Raw genomic sequence first — 20,691 nt, forward strand, 5'->3', positions numbered from 1 at the left:
TGACAACTGCCCTTTTATCTTCTTAAACTATTAAATAATGTTTTTGGCCAGTGAAGCAGAAAAGAAATTTCATTTAAAGAGTCAATGAATGGAACTGATGGTCAGGCTAGGCTAGAAGAAACTTGACTTCCATTACATTACTTATATCCCAAATCGTGATCCAGAATGGTCAATACAGACTGCTTCCTCCAACCCCATTCATCAGAACTGCTCTGCCCCATCCTCCTGGGTCACTCACCATCCAGGGTACTTTACCACTGAGCCACATCTCCAGTCCTCTTTATTTTGAGACAGGGTTTCCTAAGTTGGAGACTGGCCTTGAACTTGTGGTCCTCTTGCCTCAGCCTCCTGGGTTGCTGAGATTATAGGTGTGCACCACTGCACCCACTTACCTTACCCACTTCTGAATTGCAGTCTTTCTTGGTTCCATGCCTTCCTGAAGACAGAAACACATCCATGATTGGTATTTTCTGCTCTTACAAGGGGGAAGGCAAGCCAGGTGTGGCATACCCCTGTAACCCGAGTGACTCAGCAAGCTGAGGTAGGATGAGTCCAAATTCAAGGTCAGCTTTAGCAATTTAGTGAGATGCTATCTCAAAATTTAAAAAAAAAGGGGGGGGGGTTGTTGTTGAGGATATTGTTCTGTGGTAGAATACCCCTGGGTTTAATCCCTAGTACTATCCCAAAAAACTCCAAACTATAATAGGCATGTGCTTTGCACAAGGCCTAGGTTCAACCCCAGCACTATGTGTACACACACCACTGGAAGAGAGACCGGTAGGTAGTGTTAGGAGGTAAGCAGATGACAGGTTGGGGAAAGGCCACTACCTGTTGGAGAATGTCTTGCTGGATTAGCAAGAATAAGAATTTTGAAGTCACTTTTTTTTTTTTTTTTCTTTTTTAAGTTGTAGATGGACACAATACCCACCCTATTTTATTTATATGTGGTGCTGAGGATCAGACTTGGTGCCCAATGTGTGCCAGGCGAGCACTCTACTACTGAGGTCACACCCCAGCCCTGAAGCCTCCTTGTAATAATTTAAAATATTTTGGGAATTAGTTAAATAACATCTTTATCTGTAAGTTGTCCAGTCTCTAGCTAGACTTGAAGGGAACATCAGGGTCAGACATCACAAAGTCTTTTAAGGCTGTCAGGTTGGCATAGTGACAAACCAGGAGTAACCAAGGGAAGGGGCAGGTTGGGGCTGGAACCAAACATTGCAAGGTTGATGCTTCCCTCTTTGAAGCATAGGTCCTTGAAAACAGTCCTTTGCGCATCTTGAATCTATGCATCTTGAAATAGTGCTTTTGCAGCTTACGCTTTTTATTTATTTATTTTTTATTTTTTTGCAGTACTGGGGATCAAACTCAGTGCCTTGTGCTTGCAAGGCAAGCACTCTACCAGCTGAGCTATCTCCCCAGTCCAGCTTACGGTTTTTAAGTATCAGGTTTATTGAGTATAATTACATACAGTAAAACTTAACTCTCTGGTATACAATTTTGAGGGTTTTTTTTTTTCTTTTCTGTCATTGAAATGTTGTTTAACCAATGAGCCACATCCCTTTATTTTTTGAGACAGCATCTCACTAAGTTGCTGAGGCTGACCTCAAACTTGCCATCCTGCTTCAGCCTCCTAAGCTGCTGGGCTTACAAGCACAAGTGCCACTGTGCAGGTTTACAATTTTGAGTTTGGCAATTGTATACAGTTATGTAACCACCACAACAGAAAACATTCTTCTCACTTCAAAAAGTTCAGGGCACCCTCTAGTGGCCAATTCCTACCCCCTGAAACCCAATTTCTGGCGACCATTGACCTGCTTTCCTGAAGTTTTGCCTTGTCCAGAACACAACCTTTTGTGTCTAACTTCTTCACTTAGCATGTTGCTTTTGAATTTAACTCATGTTGTGCCATTTAATTTTTTTATTATGACAGATGTAGTGTTGCATGCTTGTAATCCCAGCTACTTGGAAGGCTGGGGCAGAAGATCCAAATTCAATGCCAGCCTGAGAAATTTAGGAAGACCTGCCTCAGAAAAAAAAAGGTTTGGGGATGTAATTTAGTAGTAGAGTGTCCCTGGGTTCAATCCCCAGTACTCTCCCCACTCCCTGGGGGGCAGGAACCCACACTTCCAGTATAGAAAATTCCCAACACATTAAAATTGAGCAATATAATAAACTACTGTGTCCCTGGCATAAATATCAACAATTACCAACTCATGGCCAATTTTATTACCCTACATCACTTCTTTTTGTTGTATCCCAGATACATCATTTTACCTATTCCCATTTCAGTATCTAGTTCTCAAAATTAAGGACTTTTTGATTTTCTTTTCTTGCTAAGGGCAGATACTGTTACCAGGACCCAAACCAGAGGCTGCTGGGGTCCCCAGGGACTGAACTGTTTTCCACCCACATCAAAATAAGAGGAAGGGGCTGGGGTTCTGGCTCAATGCTAGAGTGCTTGCCTAGCATGTGTGAGGCACTGGGTTCCATTCTCAGCACCACATACAAATAAATAAAGGTTCATTAACAACTAATTATCTTTTTTTAAAAAAGAGGAAACGTGGAAATAAAATGAATTTAATCAGTTTGGCAAAACCTGGGAAGCCAGTTAATCTGCAGAAACTTTGTAATTTACAGGAACAAAGGCCAAGAAATATGTTTCTAGATTTAATTAAGCTGTACTAGCCAGAAATATAATTTCGGTTTTTCAACCTTGGCTGGGCACCCGCCTAGAATTTGGGGGCAGCCTCTCAAGCTTCCATTCTTAGAATGAGGAAGCTGGGATGGAAACCAGGAAACGGGGATGGGAATAAAACTGGGGCTTTTAATTTCAAAGTTGCCCCGTTACAATGCTATTATCTGGTCTAGAATTTTTTATTTTAAGGTAAAGTTTTTTGACAAGATCATGTCATAGTAGATGGTGTTTTCTTCCCATTGCAGCGCATTAGAAGGCACATAACATCTGGGCGCTCCCCCATTTTAAGCCATGCCACCAGTAGTTTTATCTGAGCCCAAATACTTTAAAATTAGACTTCAGTATTCTCAGAACCCACCCCTGTTCACTGGGCGGGGGCCGACTCTCTGGGGTACGTGATGCGCGTGCGCAGAATGGTGCTTCTCGGCTGCCGTACTTCGCTTTTCCACGTGGGAGAAAGGTTGTCATGGCGGCCGTTCGGAAGCCGGTGCTGCTCGGGCTCAGAGATCTGGCTGTGCATGGCAGCCCCACGGGGCCAGGTGCCTGGACTGCTAGCAAGCTGGGCGGCATTCCGGTGAGGGCGAGCGCAGCAGCTGGGGTGGGTGGGTGCTAGCGAGGAGTACGTACGCAGCGAGGGAGCAGGCGAGGTTAGCGGAGAGAGTCAGGGTCTGAGCGCTTCCCCCTTCCTTAGGATGCCCTGCCTACCGTAGCAGCGCCGAGGCCTGTGTGTGCACGCTGCCAGGAGCCGCTAACTCTGGTCGTGCAGGTGTACTGCCCGCTGGAAGGCTCCCCGTTTCATCGGCTACTGCACGTGTTCTCCTGCGCGCGTCCCGGGTGCGGCGACAGCGGGGCGTGCAGGTAGGCAGGGTATGCCCGGAACCGCACGCAGGATGTCGCGCCGAGTGGGCGGAGTTGAGGGGGCGCGCGTGGGACTTGAGGCAAGTAGGCGGGATGGGAGTCTGGGGTGGAGCTCTCACTGTTGTGTTTTTACCCTGAAGTTGGAAGGTGTTCCGCTCCCAGAGCCTGCAGGTGCAAGAGAGAGAGGCACAGGACGTTCAGGTAAAGCAGCTGTGATTGGCATATTATGTTTTGCTCTAGTTCGAGGATATTTTCCAAAATATCTTAAAACCAACGTTTAAGCTATGTTCTTTGAAGTACAGTGGAATTGGTTTGCTCTTTCAGAACATGAAATGGTCCAGGCGTTGTGGCACACACCTAGAATCCCAGTTATTCAGGAGGCTGAGACAATAGGACCCCAAGTTCGAGGCCAGCCTGGGCAACTTAGTGAGACCCTATCTCGAAATGAAAAAGGGCTGGAGATGTAGCAATAGTAGAGCGCCCCTGGGTTCAATCCCCAGTGGGGCGGGGGGTAGTTTATAAGTTGAAATAGACTTAACCCAGGAGTTTAAATATTTACAAACTGCATAGACTGGAGGAGGCAATTTCAGGAATGACCTCCTGAACCCATATCTCAAATGGTCCTTCTGCTGGGCGACCTCTCCTGCAGTCCAGAAGCTGAGGTGTGATCTGGTGAAGTGCAAGCCATCCTGGTCACAAGATGTTGCCTCTCTAGTCTTGTTCTACTTATATTTACAGACTGACTTCCTTCTTTTTTTCTTTTTTCTTTTTTAATACTTTTAGTTGTAGGTGGACACAATATCTTTATTTTATTTTTATGTGGTGCTGAGAATCGAACCCAGGGCCTTACATGTGCTAGGCAAGCACTCTGAGCCACAACCCCAGCCCCTGGCTTCCTTTTGCTTCATTGGTATTTCCACTAAACTCTCTCAAGTTTTTCTCTTTCTGGTGGACCCCATAAACATACACTGATCATATCTGAAACCTAGCTGCTAAGGAGTCTGGGAACTGAAGTTCTTTCCTTTCAAATCTGCAATATATAAAGCACAACAAAAAAGATTTTGGAATAGATGGTTGAAGAAGCCATTTGCTGTATCTTCCTCACTGCCCCTGAAAAATATATACTTACTACTTGTGTTTAAGTACTTAAGTCACCTTTGATGTGCTATCCAGTGTAGATGGAGTTCATGGAGTTAAATACTAGGGCCTCCTTCAGTAAGGTGAAGAGATGGGTTGCTAAAGCCAAAGGAATAGATGAAATCTCTTAAGTGTGTTTGGACCTTATTTGCTGGATATTCTTCCAGAAACAGGAAAATGGCCTCATTGCTGAGAAACTGGTGTGAAGGTGCAAATGACTGGGGAAGTGACAGTGAGGAGGCACCTCCACCACAGCTCACCTTGGATTTGTTCATGAGTCTAACTGTGCCACAGATGTGGACTGCACTGCCCAGCTCCAAGACCTCTGCCTGCGGGACACTGTCCCGGATGCTGCTCATTCTGTACCTCCAGGGAAGGGATGACCTTGCCTACTGTAGTGCCACAGTTCCTGCCCTACTACATCTGTGTCATAGATGAGGATGATTACAGAGATTTTGTCAGTCTAGAACATGCCCACAGCCTTCTGAAGGACTATCAACAGAGAGAAGAATTGGCACAGAACAGTTGCTTTCCCAAAGGTGAGAATGTGTACTGGTGAAGTGAAAAGTGACTTGGTCAGGAAGCTGCCACAGTAGGTGCTATTTGGTTTTTTCCCCAGTTCCAGGGGGAACTTTCCCAGGCAGAACTTGTGTGGTAGGATCTTTCTGCTTCAGTCTTGAGTGAAAAAAGGATACACAGGTAGGGGGGAATCTCATCAGCCAACTTGAGTGAACTTGAAGATACTTTGGTCCATATATAAGTGCCCTCAAGAAAATGAACCGGGATGACTGTAAGTGGTAGCATAGACCTGGCATCCCATTGACTCAGGAGTCTGAGGTAGGAGGATTGCAAGTTCCAGGCCAACCTCAACAACTTAGCAAGATCTTGACTCAAAAAACAAAAAGGAGCTGGAGCAGTGGCGCACACCTGTGATCCCAGCAGCTTGGGAGCCTGAGGCAGGAGGATTGTGAGTTCAAAGCCAGTCTTAGCAAAAGCAAGGCGCTAAGCAACTGAGTGAGATCTTGTCTCTAAGTAAAATACAAAAATAAGGTTGTATATGTAGCTCCCTGACCAAGTGCCCCTGAGTTCAATCCCTGGTACCCTCCTCTCCTGCCAGAAAAAGAAAATTAAGCAAGCTGAACAGACAGAAGTTAGAGATGCAAGTGTTTTCAGAAGATGCATTCACTATTTAACTTTTTTCTGCATTTTTCCCCCTTCTTTTTTTGTGGTACTGAGGTTCAAACCCAGTGCCTCATGCATATTAGGCAAGTGTTTTACCGCTGAACTACATCCCCAGCACCCTTTCTGATTTTTTTTATTGTTTGCTCCATTAGTTATACATGACAACAGACTGCATTTTGATTCATTGTACACAAATGGAGTACAAGTTTTATTTCTCTGGTTGTACATGATTTTTAGAATCACACCATTCGTATAATCATACATGTATGTAGGGCAATGATGTTTGTCTCATTCCACCATCTTTCCCTTTCTGTTTAAAAAAAATTTTGAACCCAGAGGTGCTTAACCACTGGGCCACATCCCCAACTATTTTTGTATTTCATTTAGATACAGGGTCTTACTGAGTTTCTTAGGGCTTGCTAAGTTGCTGAGGTTGGCTTTGAACTTGTGATCTTCCTGCCTCAGCCTCCACATCCTCTGGGATTACAGGTGTAGGCCACCATGCCCAGCTTTTTAAATGTTTTTTATAGTAGAGGCAAGTGAGTTGTTTTTTGTTTTTTGTTTTGTGTGTGCATGTGCGTATACCGGATTGAACTTGGGAGCACTTGACCACTGAGCCATGTCCCCAGCCCTGTTTTGTATTTTATTTAGAGACAGGGTCTCCCTGAGTTGCTTAGCACCTCACTTTTTGCTGAGGCTGGCTTTGAACTTGCAATCCCCCTGCCTCAGCCTCCTGAATTGCTGGGATTACAGGTGTGCACCACCTTGCCCGGTGTAAGTGAGTTTTAAAAATGCCTTTTGTAACTGGGTGCGGTGGTGCATGACTGTAATCCCAGCAACACGGGAGGCTGAGGCAGGAGGACCATTTTTGCTATTGTATTAATATAATTAAAACAGGATATTAGTAGAGTTGACCTAGTTCTTTGCCAGGTCTGTTTTACTTATGGACTTCTTAAGTAAATTACCCCAGAGTTGAAAATGACTTAGGAGAATTGTGAGCCAGTAGGCTACAGAAATGTATTATGAGCTGCTATTGTTATTTTTGTGTGTGTGTGATACTGGGCATTGAGCCCAGGGTGCTCTAATGAGCTACTTTTGAGCCGGGGTACTGAGGATTAAACCCCAGGGGTGTTTTATTGCTGAGCTACTTCCCCAGGCCTTTTTATTTTAAGACCGGTTCTCACTAAATTGCTGAGACTGGCCTGGAACTTGTGATCTTTCTGCTTTAGTCTTCTGAGTGTCTGGGATTATAGGCATGTGCCTCCATGTGTGACTTTAAATATTTTTGATATTTAAATTTTGTGTATGTATTTACATTTTCTTTTTTGCCATATTGGGGATTGAACTCAGGACTTGTGCAGGCTGAACATGCCCTCTATCACTGAGCTAACTCTATTTCCAAGCCCCTGGTTAAAAAAAAAAAAAAAAAAAAAAAAAATTAATTACTGGAGTGAACCCAGGAGGATATTCTATCTCTGATCCCTTTTATTTTACTTGTGTGTGTGGAGGGTTACTGGAGAGTGAACCCAAGGGTGCCTTACAATGAACTTCATCTGCCAGTTTTTTATTGTTTGTTTGTTTTGAGATAGGGTCTTGTCAAGTTGCCTGGGCTGAGTTATGATCCTCCTGCCTTAGCCCCAGCAGGTTGGGATTATAGGAGTACATCACCCCAGCAAGTTTTTTTTTTTTTTTTTTTTTTTTTTTTTTTTTAAGAGAATTATTTTGCTTTCTCAATCCTATAATTCTCTGGATATTCACACTCAAAGGTGGTTTCTGCTTCTCTTTTTAGTTTTTCTAGTAATGGTGAAAAATATGAGAAGACCAAATTAAAAGTGGAGATCAAATATTTACAAATTCATGAAGAGAATTGCTCCTTGCCAGGAGCAGATTTTGAGGTAAAGGTAGCAATTTTCTTTAATTTATTCCTTCCTCCCTCCCTCCCTCCCTCCCTCCCTCCCTTCCTTCCTTCCTTCCTTCCTTTTTCTTTTGCAGTACTGGGATTGAATGCAGAAGTACTCTAAGCCACATCCCTAACCCATGTGATCACAAGTTCAAGGCCAGCCTCAGCAACTCAGTATTAAAATACCCCAGGTTCAATCCCCAGTATCACATCAAAATTAATTTAAAAAATGAATTTAAAAAAATGGGATTGGGGATGTAGCTCAGTAGTGGAACACTTGCCTAGCATGTTCAGGGCCCTAGGTTCAATTCCAGTTACCTGCAAAAATAATAATAAAAATATAACCAATCTGTTCAGATAACCATTGTTTCCTGTGTGTCATTTCCAGAGTTTCTTTTTACAAGTACAAGCAAATGTGATAATGTATTACTACCCCCCCAGTTTTTTATACACACACAAAAAAATTCTAGACATATTCTGTATTCTGATTTTTTAACTCTGTGGTATATCTAGGATTATAATATTTGTATCATACAGTATAGGTATATTTAACTTTTTAAGAAAGAGCCAAACTATTTCCATGCTGGTTATACCATTTACCATTTATTTATATTATCTGTCTATCTCATCTATCTGGTTATACCATTTATTTATTTTATCTATCTGTCTACCTACCTACCTACCTATCTTAACTTTTTTTCAATACCAGGGATTCAACCTAGGAGCCCTCCCCCAAGCCACATCCCCAGCCCCCACCCCCTTTTTTTGTTGTTATTTTGAGACAGGGTAAGTTGCTTAGGTTCTCACTAAGTTGCTGAGGCTGACCTCAGATTTGGAATCCTCTTGCCTCTGTCTCCCTGTTGCTGGGATGACAGGCATGTGCCTCCATACCCACAGGTCATGCCATTTACGTTCCCACACCAGTGTAGAATTCTACTTCTTGCACATCTTTGCCAATACTTGGCATGTTCTGTTTTAAGTTTATCCATCCGAAGAGTATAGTGGTATTTCATTGTGATTTAAATTTGCATTTTTCCATTGGCTAAAAGATGGTACCTTTTTAAGTACTGTTTTTCATCTGTGTACATCATCTTTGATAAAGTGTTAGTTTAAATTTTTTTTTCTTTCTTTTTTTTTTTTTTTTTTTTTTTTTCATTGTCTTGCTAAGTTGCCCAGGCTGGTGTCAAACTTCAATCCTCCTGTCTCAGCCTTCTGAGTACCTGGGATTACAGGTTTGAATCACCCATTTTGTCATCATTTCAATCTTTTGCCACATTTTATTGGATTATTTATCTTTTTATTGAATTCTAGAAATTCTTCATATTGTCAGGAGATATGTGTGTTTCTCATATTTTCTCCTTGTCTGTTGTTTTTATATTTATTTATTTATTTTGTGGGAATTTAACTGGACACTACCACTGAGCTAAGCTACACCCCAGCCTTTTCTTTCTTTCTTTCTTTTTTTTTTTTTTTTTTTGTGATTTTTTGAGACTGGGTCTTTTTAAGTTGCTTAGAGCTCCTGAGGCTGGCTTCAGACTTGGAAGCCTCCTGCTTCAGCCTCCCTATATATCCACTGGGATTACAGGAATGGGCTACCATGCCCAGATTGTGTTTCCATTATGGTAACATTGCCTTTTTTTTTTCCTTCTGTGATGGGGGTCCAACCAGGGCCTTGTGCACACTAGGCAAGTGCTCTACCATTTATTTACATTCCCAGCCCAGTAAGACTCCTTTTTTTTTTTTTTATATTATTTTTTTTTCTTTTTGGTATTGGGAATTGAATCCAGGGCCACTTTACCACTGAAATACATCCCCTGTCCTTTGTATTCTTTGTTTCAGATGGTTTGCTAAGTCATACAGGCTATCCTTGAACTTGAGATCCTCCTTCCTCAATGCGAGTTACTGGGTTTACAGACATGTACAACGGTGCTCAGTGCAATAACATTTACTTTTCAAGAGAAGATTTAAATTTGATCCAGTCCAGCAGGTGCAGTGGCACATGGCTGTAATCCCAACAGCTCAGGAGGCTAATCAGAAAGATTACAACCTCCAAGCGGCCTCAGCAACTTAGCGAGGACCTTGGTAACTTAGTGAAACCCTGTCTTAAAATAAAATAATAAAAAGGGATGGGGATGTGGTTAAGTGCCCCTGGGTTCAATCTCTTGTACACACAAAACAAAAACAAGGTGTACTATAATTGTGAATATATCTTTTTCTGCTTTTAATTATGTCAGTTTTTGCCTCATGAATTTTTTTCCCACTTTTTTTATTGGTGCATTATAGTCGTACATAATAATGGAATTTGTTGTTATATATTCATACGTGCACACAATATAACAATATGCTTCGGCCAATATCACTCCCCAGCACTTACCCCCTCCCTCTCAATTTCCACCCTTTGGTCCCTTTTCTCTACAGTTCTCCCTTTGATTTTTGTAAAATCCCTCTCCCCACTTTTCATTTCCTTTTTTCTTCTCTAGCTTCCGCATGTGAGTAAAAACATATGACTCTTGACCTTCTGAGTTCGACTTATTTGCTTAACACAAAACCTGATCTTTAGTTTCATCCATTTTCCTACAAATGATGTAATTTTATTTTTCTTTATTTTGCCTCATGAATTTTTTTGGAGCAGGGGTAACCACGAATTGAACCCAAGGGCACTTAACCACTGAACCACATCCCCAGCCCTTTATTATATTTTATTTTGAGACAGGGTCTTGCTGAGTTGCTTAGGGGCCTCGCTTAGTTGCTGAGGCTGGCCTTGAACTGGCACTCCTCCTGCCTCAGCCTCCTGAGCCGCTGGGATTACAGGTGTGCACTGGCTGCCTCATGAAATTTGATGCCATTTAGGATTGCTGCATTACGAATAGGAAAAGAAGAACTCAAACTCTCACTATTTGCCAAGGACATGATTCTATATTTAGAAGATCCAAAAAATTCCACCAGAAAACTTCTAGAACTCAAAAATGAATTCAGTAAAGTAGCAGGATATAAATCAATATCCATAAAGCAAATGCATTTCTATACATAAGCGACGAACTCCACTGCAAGATAAATACGGAAATCTACCCTATTCACCATAGCACTCACACAACAATAATAAATACTGCGAATCAGTCTAAACAAAAGAGGTAAAAGGTCTCTACTATGAAAACTACAGAACGCTAAACAAAGAAATTGAGGAAGAACCTTCGAAGATGAAAGATCTCCCATGTTCTGATAGACAGAATTAATATTGTTAAATGGTCATACTACCAAAAGTGTTATACAAATTCAGTGAAAATCCTATTAAAATCTCAATGACATTCTTCATACAAATAGAAAGTCAGTCATGAACTTCATTTTGGAAAAGTAAGAGACCCAGAATAGCCAAGGCAATCCTTAGCAGAAGAGTGAAGCAGGAGACATCACACTACCAGACCTTAAACTATACTACAGAACAATAGTAACAAAATGGCATGGTATTGACACCAAAATAGGCATGTAGACCAATGGTAAAAAAGCAAGGCACAGAGGCAACTCACATAATACTGATATCTCTTACTGGACAAAGGTGCCAAAAATATACGTTGGAGAAAAAACTAGCCTATTCAACAAATGGTGCTGGGAAAACTGGAAATCCATATGTAACAAAATGTAATTCAACCTCTATCTCTCACCCTGCACAAAAATCAACTGAAAGTGAATCAAAAGACTTAGGCACTAGAACAGAGACCCTGTGCCTAATAGAATAAAAAGTGGGCCCAAATCTTCATCATGTTGGCTTAGGACCTGACTACCTTAACAAGACTCCTAAAGTACAAGAAGTAAAATTAAAAACCAATAAATGGGGCTGAGGCTGTGGCTTAGTGGTAGAGCACTGCCAGCACACATGAGGCACTGGGTTTGATTCCCCAGCACCACATTAAAAAACTAAACAAACAGAATAAAGGGATTGTGTCCATCTACAACTAAAAATATTTTAAAAAATAAAATAAAAATCAATAAATGGGATGGATTCAAACTAAAAAGCTTGTTCTTAGCAAAGGAAACAATAATTTGAAGAGGAAAGCCTACAGAATGGGAGAAAATCTTTACCACACACACTCAGATAGTTGCTTAGCACCTTGCTCTTGCTGAGGCTGATTTGAACTCGCAATCCTCCTGTCTCAGCTTCCAAAGCTGAGAGATTACAGGTGTGTACCATTGCACCTGGCTCAAAAACTTTTAATATATTTGGTCATGCATGTTTGTTGGAGAGTTTCTCAGGTTTTATCTATATAAAAATGTATTTAATGTTTATTTTAAATGGATCTTTTTATTGAATGTAATTTTTTAAAATTTATTTTTAACTGATACATAATTCTGTGTAATGGTAGAGTGCCATGTAATATTTTAATACATGTTTAAATCAGGTTAAATAATATATTAAACATCACATTTTTATGGTGAAAACATTCAAAATCCTTTCTTCTAGCTTTTCTTTTCTCCCTCCACCCCTTTGCAGTAGAAGGGATTGAACCCATGGCACTTTACCTCCGAGTTATATGCCCATCCTATCTATATTTATTTGGGTACCAGGGATTGAGCTCAGGGGCACTCCTCCACTGAGCCACATCTCCAGCCCTATTTGTGTTTTGTTTAGAGACAGGATCTCAGTGAGTTGCTTAGCACCTTGCTTTCGCTGAGGCTGGCTTTGAACTTGCCATCCTCCTGCCTCGGCCTCCTGAGCTGTTGAGATTACAGGTGTGCACCACCACTCAGGACCCTTTTTATTTTTTATTTTGAGATGATTTACCAAGTTATCATGGTGGTCTTGAATTTGTGATTTTCCTGTCTCACCGCCTCCTGAATAGCTGGGACTATAGGTGTACACTACTGTGCCTCGCCGTTCCACTGTTTTCTTGCCTTATCATTTCTATTAGAAATTGGTGTAATTAAGGGGACATATGTAGCTCAGTGGTAAAGTATTTGCCTAACATGAGCAAGGCCCCATATCAGATACACACACACACAAATTTTGCTGTAATTCTTTTTTTTTTTCCTAATATTTTTTGTTGTAGATGGACACACCACCTTTATTTTATTTATTTATTTTTATGTGGTGTTGAGGGTGGAACCCAGTGCCTCACAAGTGCTAGGCAAACACTGTACCACTGAGCTACAACCTCAGCCCTATGATTCTAATATTTTTTAAAATTTATTTTTATTGTAAACAAATGGGATACATGTTGTTTCTGTTTGTACATGGAGTAACAGCATACCATTTGCATATTCATACATTTACATAGAGTAATGATGTTTGATTCATTCCGTTATTTTTTCCCTTCCCCCCACCCCTCCCATCTCTCTTTTCCCTCTATACAGTCCCTCCTTCCTCATTCTTGCCCCCCTCCCACCCCCCATTACTTGTCATCATCTGCTTATCAGTGAGATCATTCGTCTTGGATTTTTTGTGATTCTATTATTGTTCTTTTGCTTATAACATGTCTTTTCTTGGTTTTCAGCAATTTGATTATTAGACATTCTTCCTTGTGTGTTTATGTTTTAATTTTTCTTGCTTTGCTTTTCCTGAGCTTTTTGGACTTAGGAGTTGAAACTTTTGCCTGTTACCTCTATTTGAAATATTTCTTCTATTCTTTTTTTTAACGCTCCAATTATTTGTATGTTCAATTATTTGAAATTGTACAATGGAGGCTAAAGATGTAGCTCAGTGGTAGAGCACTTGCCTAACATGCAGCAGGCCCTGGGTTTGATACTATGAAACAAAGAAGAAAAGAAAAACTGTACTGTAATTTTTAAATGCTCTCTTTTTGGGGGTTTTACTTTTATTTCCATTTGGAATAATTTTTATTTGTTTTTTCTAAATTCTTGTTTTATTGTGTCCAGTCTATTGTTAAATTTTAATGATTGGAGGTTTTTTTGTTTTTTGTTTTTTTAATATTTGTCTGTCTGTGTTGCCGAGGCTGGCCAAGAGGCTCTGGACTCAAATGAGCCTCCTGCTTCAGCCTCCTAAGAAGCTGGGATTACAGGTGCTCACCACCACGCCCAGCTTAGTTCTTTTTTTCTGACATAGCATTTCGCATTTGTAGCATTTCTATTTCAATCTCTTTTAATTTCCATTTCTGTGCTGAATTACTCTTCTATTTATGCCTGTTAACCTTTACCACTACATTCTCTTACATATTTATCACTGGGATTTAAAGACCCTGTCTGATACAACCATCATCTTGTCTGTGGGTCTTCTGGTATTGACTTTCTTCATGAGTTATATTTACCTGCTTCTTTACCTATCTTATATCTTCATTTGTTAGAAATTATATGTTGGAGAATAGTAGATAATAAAGTAATACATACCCCTAGAAAGGCTTGCCCCTTTGCTATAAGACCAGTAGTGTGGCGGTCTGAGTCCACGTACTCTGCTATTGGACTGGTCTGGACTTCGTTGTTACCGTAGTTTGACTCAGTTCGGCATTGGCCAGACTTCAGATACCTTGCTGTACTTTATAGACTTGCTGCTCTTTTTTTGGCCTCTGGAGAATTTCTTTGCTCTCTTGTTTTGCTCGCAGTACTCACTAGGAAAGGAACTGTGTGAAACATGGCCTCGGATATTGGGGTATGACTGTATTATGTGGCTCCGATTTCAGGTTTTTCATTTTCCTTCTTGTAGGTATTCTTGGAGTGGAGAACCACTCTTTTTGACTTGCCCTGCATCAGAAGTCACTCGTGTCCCACCCTGTAGCCACTGTGGAGGACAAAGGATATTTGAATTTCAACTTATGCCAGCACTGATCAGCATGCTTCAAAGTGCTAATTTAGGTAAGCTTTATTAATTTGAGTTTGTGCATTTCTAGAATATTTTGGTATTAATATGATAGACTGTGTTTTGTTGAATTCTAAAATAACTTAGAATTTTGTAGAAAATTTGGGAAATTAAAATTGTTTTAAGAAATTTATAATATAACAATGCTGGGAATAATGGCATATACCTGTAATCCCAGTGACTAGAGTCTGAGGCAGGAAAATCTCAGGTTTGAGGCCAGCCTGGGCAACTTAGCGAGACCCTATCTTAAGATTAAAAAATAAGGGCTGGGGAGATAGTTTAGTCGGTAGAGTGCTTGCCTTACAAGCACAAGGCCCTCGGTTCGATCCCCCAGCACCGCCAAAAAAAAGAAAAAAGATTAAAAAATAAATAAAAAGGGATGGGGATATAGCTCGGTGGTAGGGTGCCCCTGTGTTCAGTCCCCAGCACCATCAAAAAGAAAAAAACAATTTATAACCTAACCAATCTAACACAAATACTAATAACCATTTTGGGTGATTAAAGGCTGAGCATTTTCCACCCTTAATATTATTTTCATCACCTTATTATACAACCAAAATTAATAATCATTTAAAAACATTTGCTTAGCTGGGTGCATTGACCTGTGCCTGGACCTGTAGTCCCACCTACTTGGAACATGACGCAGGGGAATTACTTGAGGCTAGACTGGGCAACATAGTGAGTCTTCTCCTTTTTTTCTTTTAAAAATCTTCTGCCTTAAAATAATTCCAGTTATTGCCAGGCGTGGTGATACATGCCTCTAAACCCAGCAACTCAGTAGGCTGAGACTGGAGGATTGCAAGTTTGAGGCTAACTTCAGCAATTTAGCAAGACCCTGTCTCAAAAAATAAAAAAGGCTAGGAATATGGCTCAATGGTAAAGCACCCCTGGGTTCAGTCCCCAGTACCAAAAATAAAAATTGCAATTATTTAAAATGTAAGGGGTAAATTCTCAGGCATATTCACTGAATCACCCATAATCTTCAGTGGTTTTCTGAAAAGAAAGAAAGAAACAAACAGACAAACAACAAAACAGGCCTGAGTCTACCTACTCGTTGAGTCCCTACCCAGGATTGGACTTTTTTTTTTTTTTTTTGTTCCAGGAATTGAACCCATGGACCCTTAATCACATCCCCAGCCCTTTTTCCTAATTTTTTTTTTTTTTTTTACTTTGAGACAGGGTCTTACTAAATTGCTGAGGCTGGCTTTGAACTAGCAATCCTTCTACCTTACCCTCCCAAGCCACTGGAAGTACAGGCATGCACCGTGCCTGGCTGGAATCTATTCCATGTTGTATCTTCAGGGTATTCTTTGTCCCCATTGAGATTTGACCTTTATGTCTGTCCCATATTGTCTGCAAATTATTTGTGGTACAAGTGTCATTATCCTTGTTATACAGTCCTCAGGGTGTTTGATAGTCCCTACTTAGGCCTCTTGAAAAGAAATCCTTTATGAAGAAGAAAGAAAAAAAAAAAAAAAACCCTTAAACAAAAATCCCCAAGATCTCAAGTAATCTAGGTACACATAAGAATTTACAATTTATTATTATTATTTTGGCGGGGTCATGGGATTGAACTCAACGACACTCCGTCACTAAGCCACATCCCCAGCCCTATTTTGTATTTTATTTAGAGACAGGTTCACATTGAGTTGCTTAGCACCTCGCTTTTGCTGAGACTGGCTTTGAACTCGAGATGCTCCTGCCTCAGCCTCCTGAGTTTGTAGGATTATAGGCATGTACCACCATCTCTATATTATTATTATTATTATTATTATTATTATTATTATTATTATTATTATTATTTAAATAGAAAGGATACAATAAAACCTTATAGAAGGCTTTGAGGCACTTTGGGTTTGGACAAAGGTAAGTTTTAATAGAGATTTATTTCTAGCTGACAGTAACTATGTAGGACAGAATAGTTCAGCTGGAACATGGAACATGAGACTGTGTAAGAGTTTAGAGAAGGGAGGGAGGACATGACAAGAAGTTGTCCTCAGAACTTAGATTTATAGCAGTTGAGAGATTGTCCACTAAGTGTATCAGGTTTGAATATAGTGATTAATGGAGGTTTGATTGTCATGTCAAGGCTGGGTTCCTCCAACAATGTGTCTTTGGTGAACCCCACATTTGGTAAAACAAGGGGGTGCTCAAGATACTGTGAGAACAATCCCTCATATGTGTCTTCTGGATAAGCAACTTAATTCCCTCTATCCAGGAATGGGGTATGTTGGCCTACCTTTGGCACTTGTATCAACAAGCGCTCATCTTCCAAGGGAGAAAGAGCTTTTGCCCAAGGAAAGGAGGAAGAAAAAGAGAAAAAAGAGATCATCTGTTTAATCCTGTAGAGGCTGAGAAACCTATAGGTGGTCCTGCATGCAATGTGAGAGAAGGAAAGGATTTTTAAAGACCATTGAGCTCCTTCACTGTTTTATTTATTTTATTTTTATTATTTTTATTTTTGGGGTGGTGCTGGGGATTGTGCATGCTAGGCAAGCACTCTACCAACTGAGCTATATTTCCAGCCCTACCTTCACTGTTTTAGAGTTCAGAGACTCTACCAGCTCCCTAAAACAGCATGAACAATCACTGTTTCGCCACTTGAATGTACACAACTTGGGGATTTCCCAGCCACCCACGTACGGGAGCCATGGCAAGTGAGGCAGATTGAGGTTATGCTCTTCAGCCTTTGAAAGTGAAGAAAATGGAGAGACACTAACAGAAAAAAATCATAGCCAAATCAGAAAGAGAATGTTTAAGTAGACCTACCAAGGTTGATGTCTCCAAAGTTCCTCACATGGGCCAATAAGACATGTCACAGAAGAGAACTCTTCTGAGAAGGGTCTGAGGAGTTCCAGAGGAGAGGGGGAATTCAACTCGGGACCAGTGGAGTTCTTGGCATATGTGATAGAAAAGAATTTCAGCATGTGCCAGACAAAGCATAGCAGAGGTTTATTAGGACGTAGGTATACATTCAAGGGAGGGATGTGGGCTATCTCAAGAGTAAGAAGCTTCACCTGCCTTTTATTTTTCATTTTGAGACAAGGTCAGACTAAGTTGCTGAGGCTGGCTTAAATTTATGATTCTCCTGCCTTTCAGCCTGCAGAATTGCTAGAGTTACAGGCATGCACCCGGCTTCTCATTGTGACTTCTATTTGTATCATCTTGAAAAAATGTCTTTTTGAGTCCATTGCCCCTTTTGTTTTTGTTATTGTTGAGTTGTAGAAATTCTTTTTCTTTCTCTTTTTTTGGGGGAGGGGTGATGCTAAGGATTAACCCCAGGACCTTGTGCACCCTAGGCAGCACTCTACCTTTGAGCTAGGTCCTTTTTATTTTGAGATAATCTCTTACATATTGCCTAGGCTTGAGTTTGCGATTATCCTGCTTCAGCCTCCTGAGTAGCTGGGATAGCAGGTGTGCACCATGCCTGTTTTAAATGTACTTCCTGGTAAGTGTTCGCGTACATACACTCTTATGTACATACCCCCCAGATTAGGCGGAGAATGTTGCCAGCGTCCAGGAAGGCCCCTGTGCCTCCTTCCCAGGCAGCAGGCCCCTTAGGAATTTTGCCTGGTCTTGAACTTCACATAAATGAAATCATAATGTGTAAATGCTGAGCCTGACTTTTCTATTTATCTTCCAAGAGCCCCTCCTTGTTGCTTATGACGTTTTGTGTTTGTTTTTTGTAAGTTCAGTCTCTATCTTTTTTTTTTTTGTGGTGCTGGGGATTGAACCCAGGGCCTTGTGCTTGCAAGGCAGGCACTCTTACCAACTGAGCCGTATCCCCAGCCCTCTATCTTTTTTTTAAAGAAATATTTCTCTGTTTTGTTGATTTTATTTGTTACCTGCCTTGTCTGTTTCCTCCAGTTTGCCCGTTTCTTCTCTGCTTGTTGTAACTACTGAATTATATTGGAGCTTTTCTGTTAATGCCTGATGATGTTTGCAGTGAAGAACTTCTGCATTTCTGACATAGAACCCTGAAATCCCGTTGAGAAATTCATTCTAAGTGAACATTCCATATAGAAATCTTTCAAGTGAAAGACTGTAAACTTAAGCTTTAAATGAGCTGTGAAGTCTGTTAAAATGTGTTTTGATACATTAGTATATAAATACATATATATATATGAAAAAATTGTGTTTTCTTAAAACAGTAGCAAGGTAGAAGAACTAGAAGAGATTTTGTTGCTTGCTCCCTGACCATATGTATTATCACTGAAAAAACTAAAACAGTTAAACTTGCTGAAACTGCACTGTACTATGTAACATACACAATGCTAAATAGATCTGTCTTAAAGAAAATTTAGAAAGTATTGTTGCTCAGTGTTGTTTATACTCATTTGCTGTGTGATATAAATGAAACTATCCCCACACACAGTTGTCTAATGAAAATTCTGTGATTAATTATAATTGGCAATATTTATTCAAAAAGAAAATAGAATAAGAATGGCACTTATTCTAAAGTGCATTAATAAAACTACATTTTGAAAGTTAAAAACATGCCTGATGATGTTTGTTCGGTTGTTCTGTTTAGTTCAAGTGGGCATAGAGAGCTAACTGGGGCTGGGTGCAGTGGCTCAGACCTAGAGACTTGGGAGACTGATACAGAAAGATTGCAAATTTGAGGCTAGCCTGGGCACCGAGAGACTACCTTAAAATAAAAAGGGCTGAAAATATAGCCCAGTGGTTATAGTGGTTGCCCTAACATGCACAAGATCCGGGGTGCCATTCCCTAGCACACACACCCACAGAAGAGCACTAATTGGAAGTTTTGTGTGGAAGAACAGGATTTGTTTACTGGTCAGTGTCTCTGTTGGGTATTAGATAGCCCTAAAATGTTTGTATTTGGAGATTTTTTTTTTTTCATAGAGGTGGTTCAGTTTCTCCAAGGAATGATCTTATACTTTCCTCACCTTAATTGTAGATTAGCCTTGATATAGCATTGATTAAAGAAGAAGGCTATAGATTTTCATATTTTTTTTCAGATGTTTACCAAGCCCCTCTATCCTTTTATTGAGTCTTAATGGGTCAGCTCTGCTTTTGACTCTGCCTTGAATCCCTGTGCCTCCAGTTTTGTTCATTTTCTCTAAGGTTCCGTGGATTTGGCAGAAACCTGGCTAAGCTAAGTGACATGGCAAGTTGGAAGTGTTTTCTACCAGTGCCTCTGTCACATCTGGAGAATATTTTCCTGCTACTTTTTATTAAAGCTGGCTTTTGACATCAGAGTCAACTTATTATATGATAGACTGCAACTGTATTGTAGCTGAAAGCCATAGCACAGTTTTTGCTTTATGTAATTATATATTTCAGCTTGTTAGGTAAAATCACTCACTCCCTTTAGCAACATCAGTTATCCTGATACTGAGTCATCTTTCTCCTACACTTCTATTCTCTTCTACTTACTTAACCTTTTTGTTTACAGTGAGCATTAAGATGTGTCAGGCTCTGGTCTAAGGATTTCATATGTAGTAGCTTGTAACAATCTTACTATCATAATAAACACTCTATCACAGTGATGTACCGTAATTTTCTCAAGGTGATAGAACTGGGGTTTGGACTCAGGCATCTTGTTCCAGAGTGTGTGCTCTGCCCACTAAGTACACTTTCACATTGTGTGTGCATCTCATAACATGATCTTTGCTGGAATCCAGAATATGTTCTATTTTTCAGATCTTTCTGTGGAATTTGGAACAATTCTAGTTTATACGTGTGAGAAGAGTTGCTGGCCTCAAAATCATCAGACTCCCATGGAAGAATTTTGTATTATACAAGAAGACCCAGATGAATTACTGTTTAAGTAGAGAATTCCCTTTTATTTATATAAATTAAAACAAATGTTAATATCCAAATATATGTGTTTACTTTATTTTAACTCTCAAGTTATTATTTTTTTTGCGGTGCTGGGGACCGAACCCAGGGCCTTGTGCTTGCAAGGCAAGCACTCTACCGACTGAGCTATCTCCCCAGCCCTCAAGTTATTACTTTTTATTTGTTTTGTTTTTCATTGTGCAAGGGATGGAACCCAGGGCCTTGTGCATGCAAAGCAAGTGCTTTGCCACTGAGCTGCGTCTCCTGCCATAATTCTTGTTTTGTTTTTTTTGTTTGTTTTGTGGTATA

General features: G+C 40.4%; 1 protein-coding gene across 1 annotated transcript; it reads left to right on the forward strand.

The window, feature by feature from the left end:
* Positions 1–2,992: 2,992 nt before the first annotated feature.
* On the forward strand, positions 2,993–20,440 carry Pdcd2l (programmed cell death 2 like). The gene is given in 11 exon segments (XM_047527163.1): positions 2,993–3,272; positions 3,390–3,556; positions 3,697–3,757; positions 4,861–4,887; positions 4,889–4,961; positions 4,964–5,067; positions 5,070–5,248; positions 7,665–7,706; positions 7,708–7,770; positions 14,425–14,573; positions 20,245–20,440. Coding segments are annotated over 11 exon segments (1,104 nt in total). The 5' UTR covers positions 2,993–3,164; the 3' UTR covers positions 20,376–20,440.
* Positions 20,441–20,691: the final 251 nt, after the last annotated feature.

This window comes from Sciurus carolinensis, chromosome 16, assembly GCF_902686445.1.
Source record: "Sciurus carolinensis chromosome 16, mSciCar1.2, whole genome shotgun sequence".
NCBI lineage: Eukaryota > Metazoa > Chordata > Mammalia > Rodentia > Sciuridae > Sciurus > Sciurus carolinensis.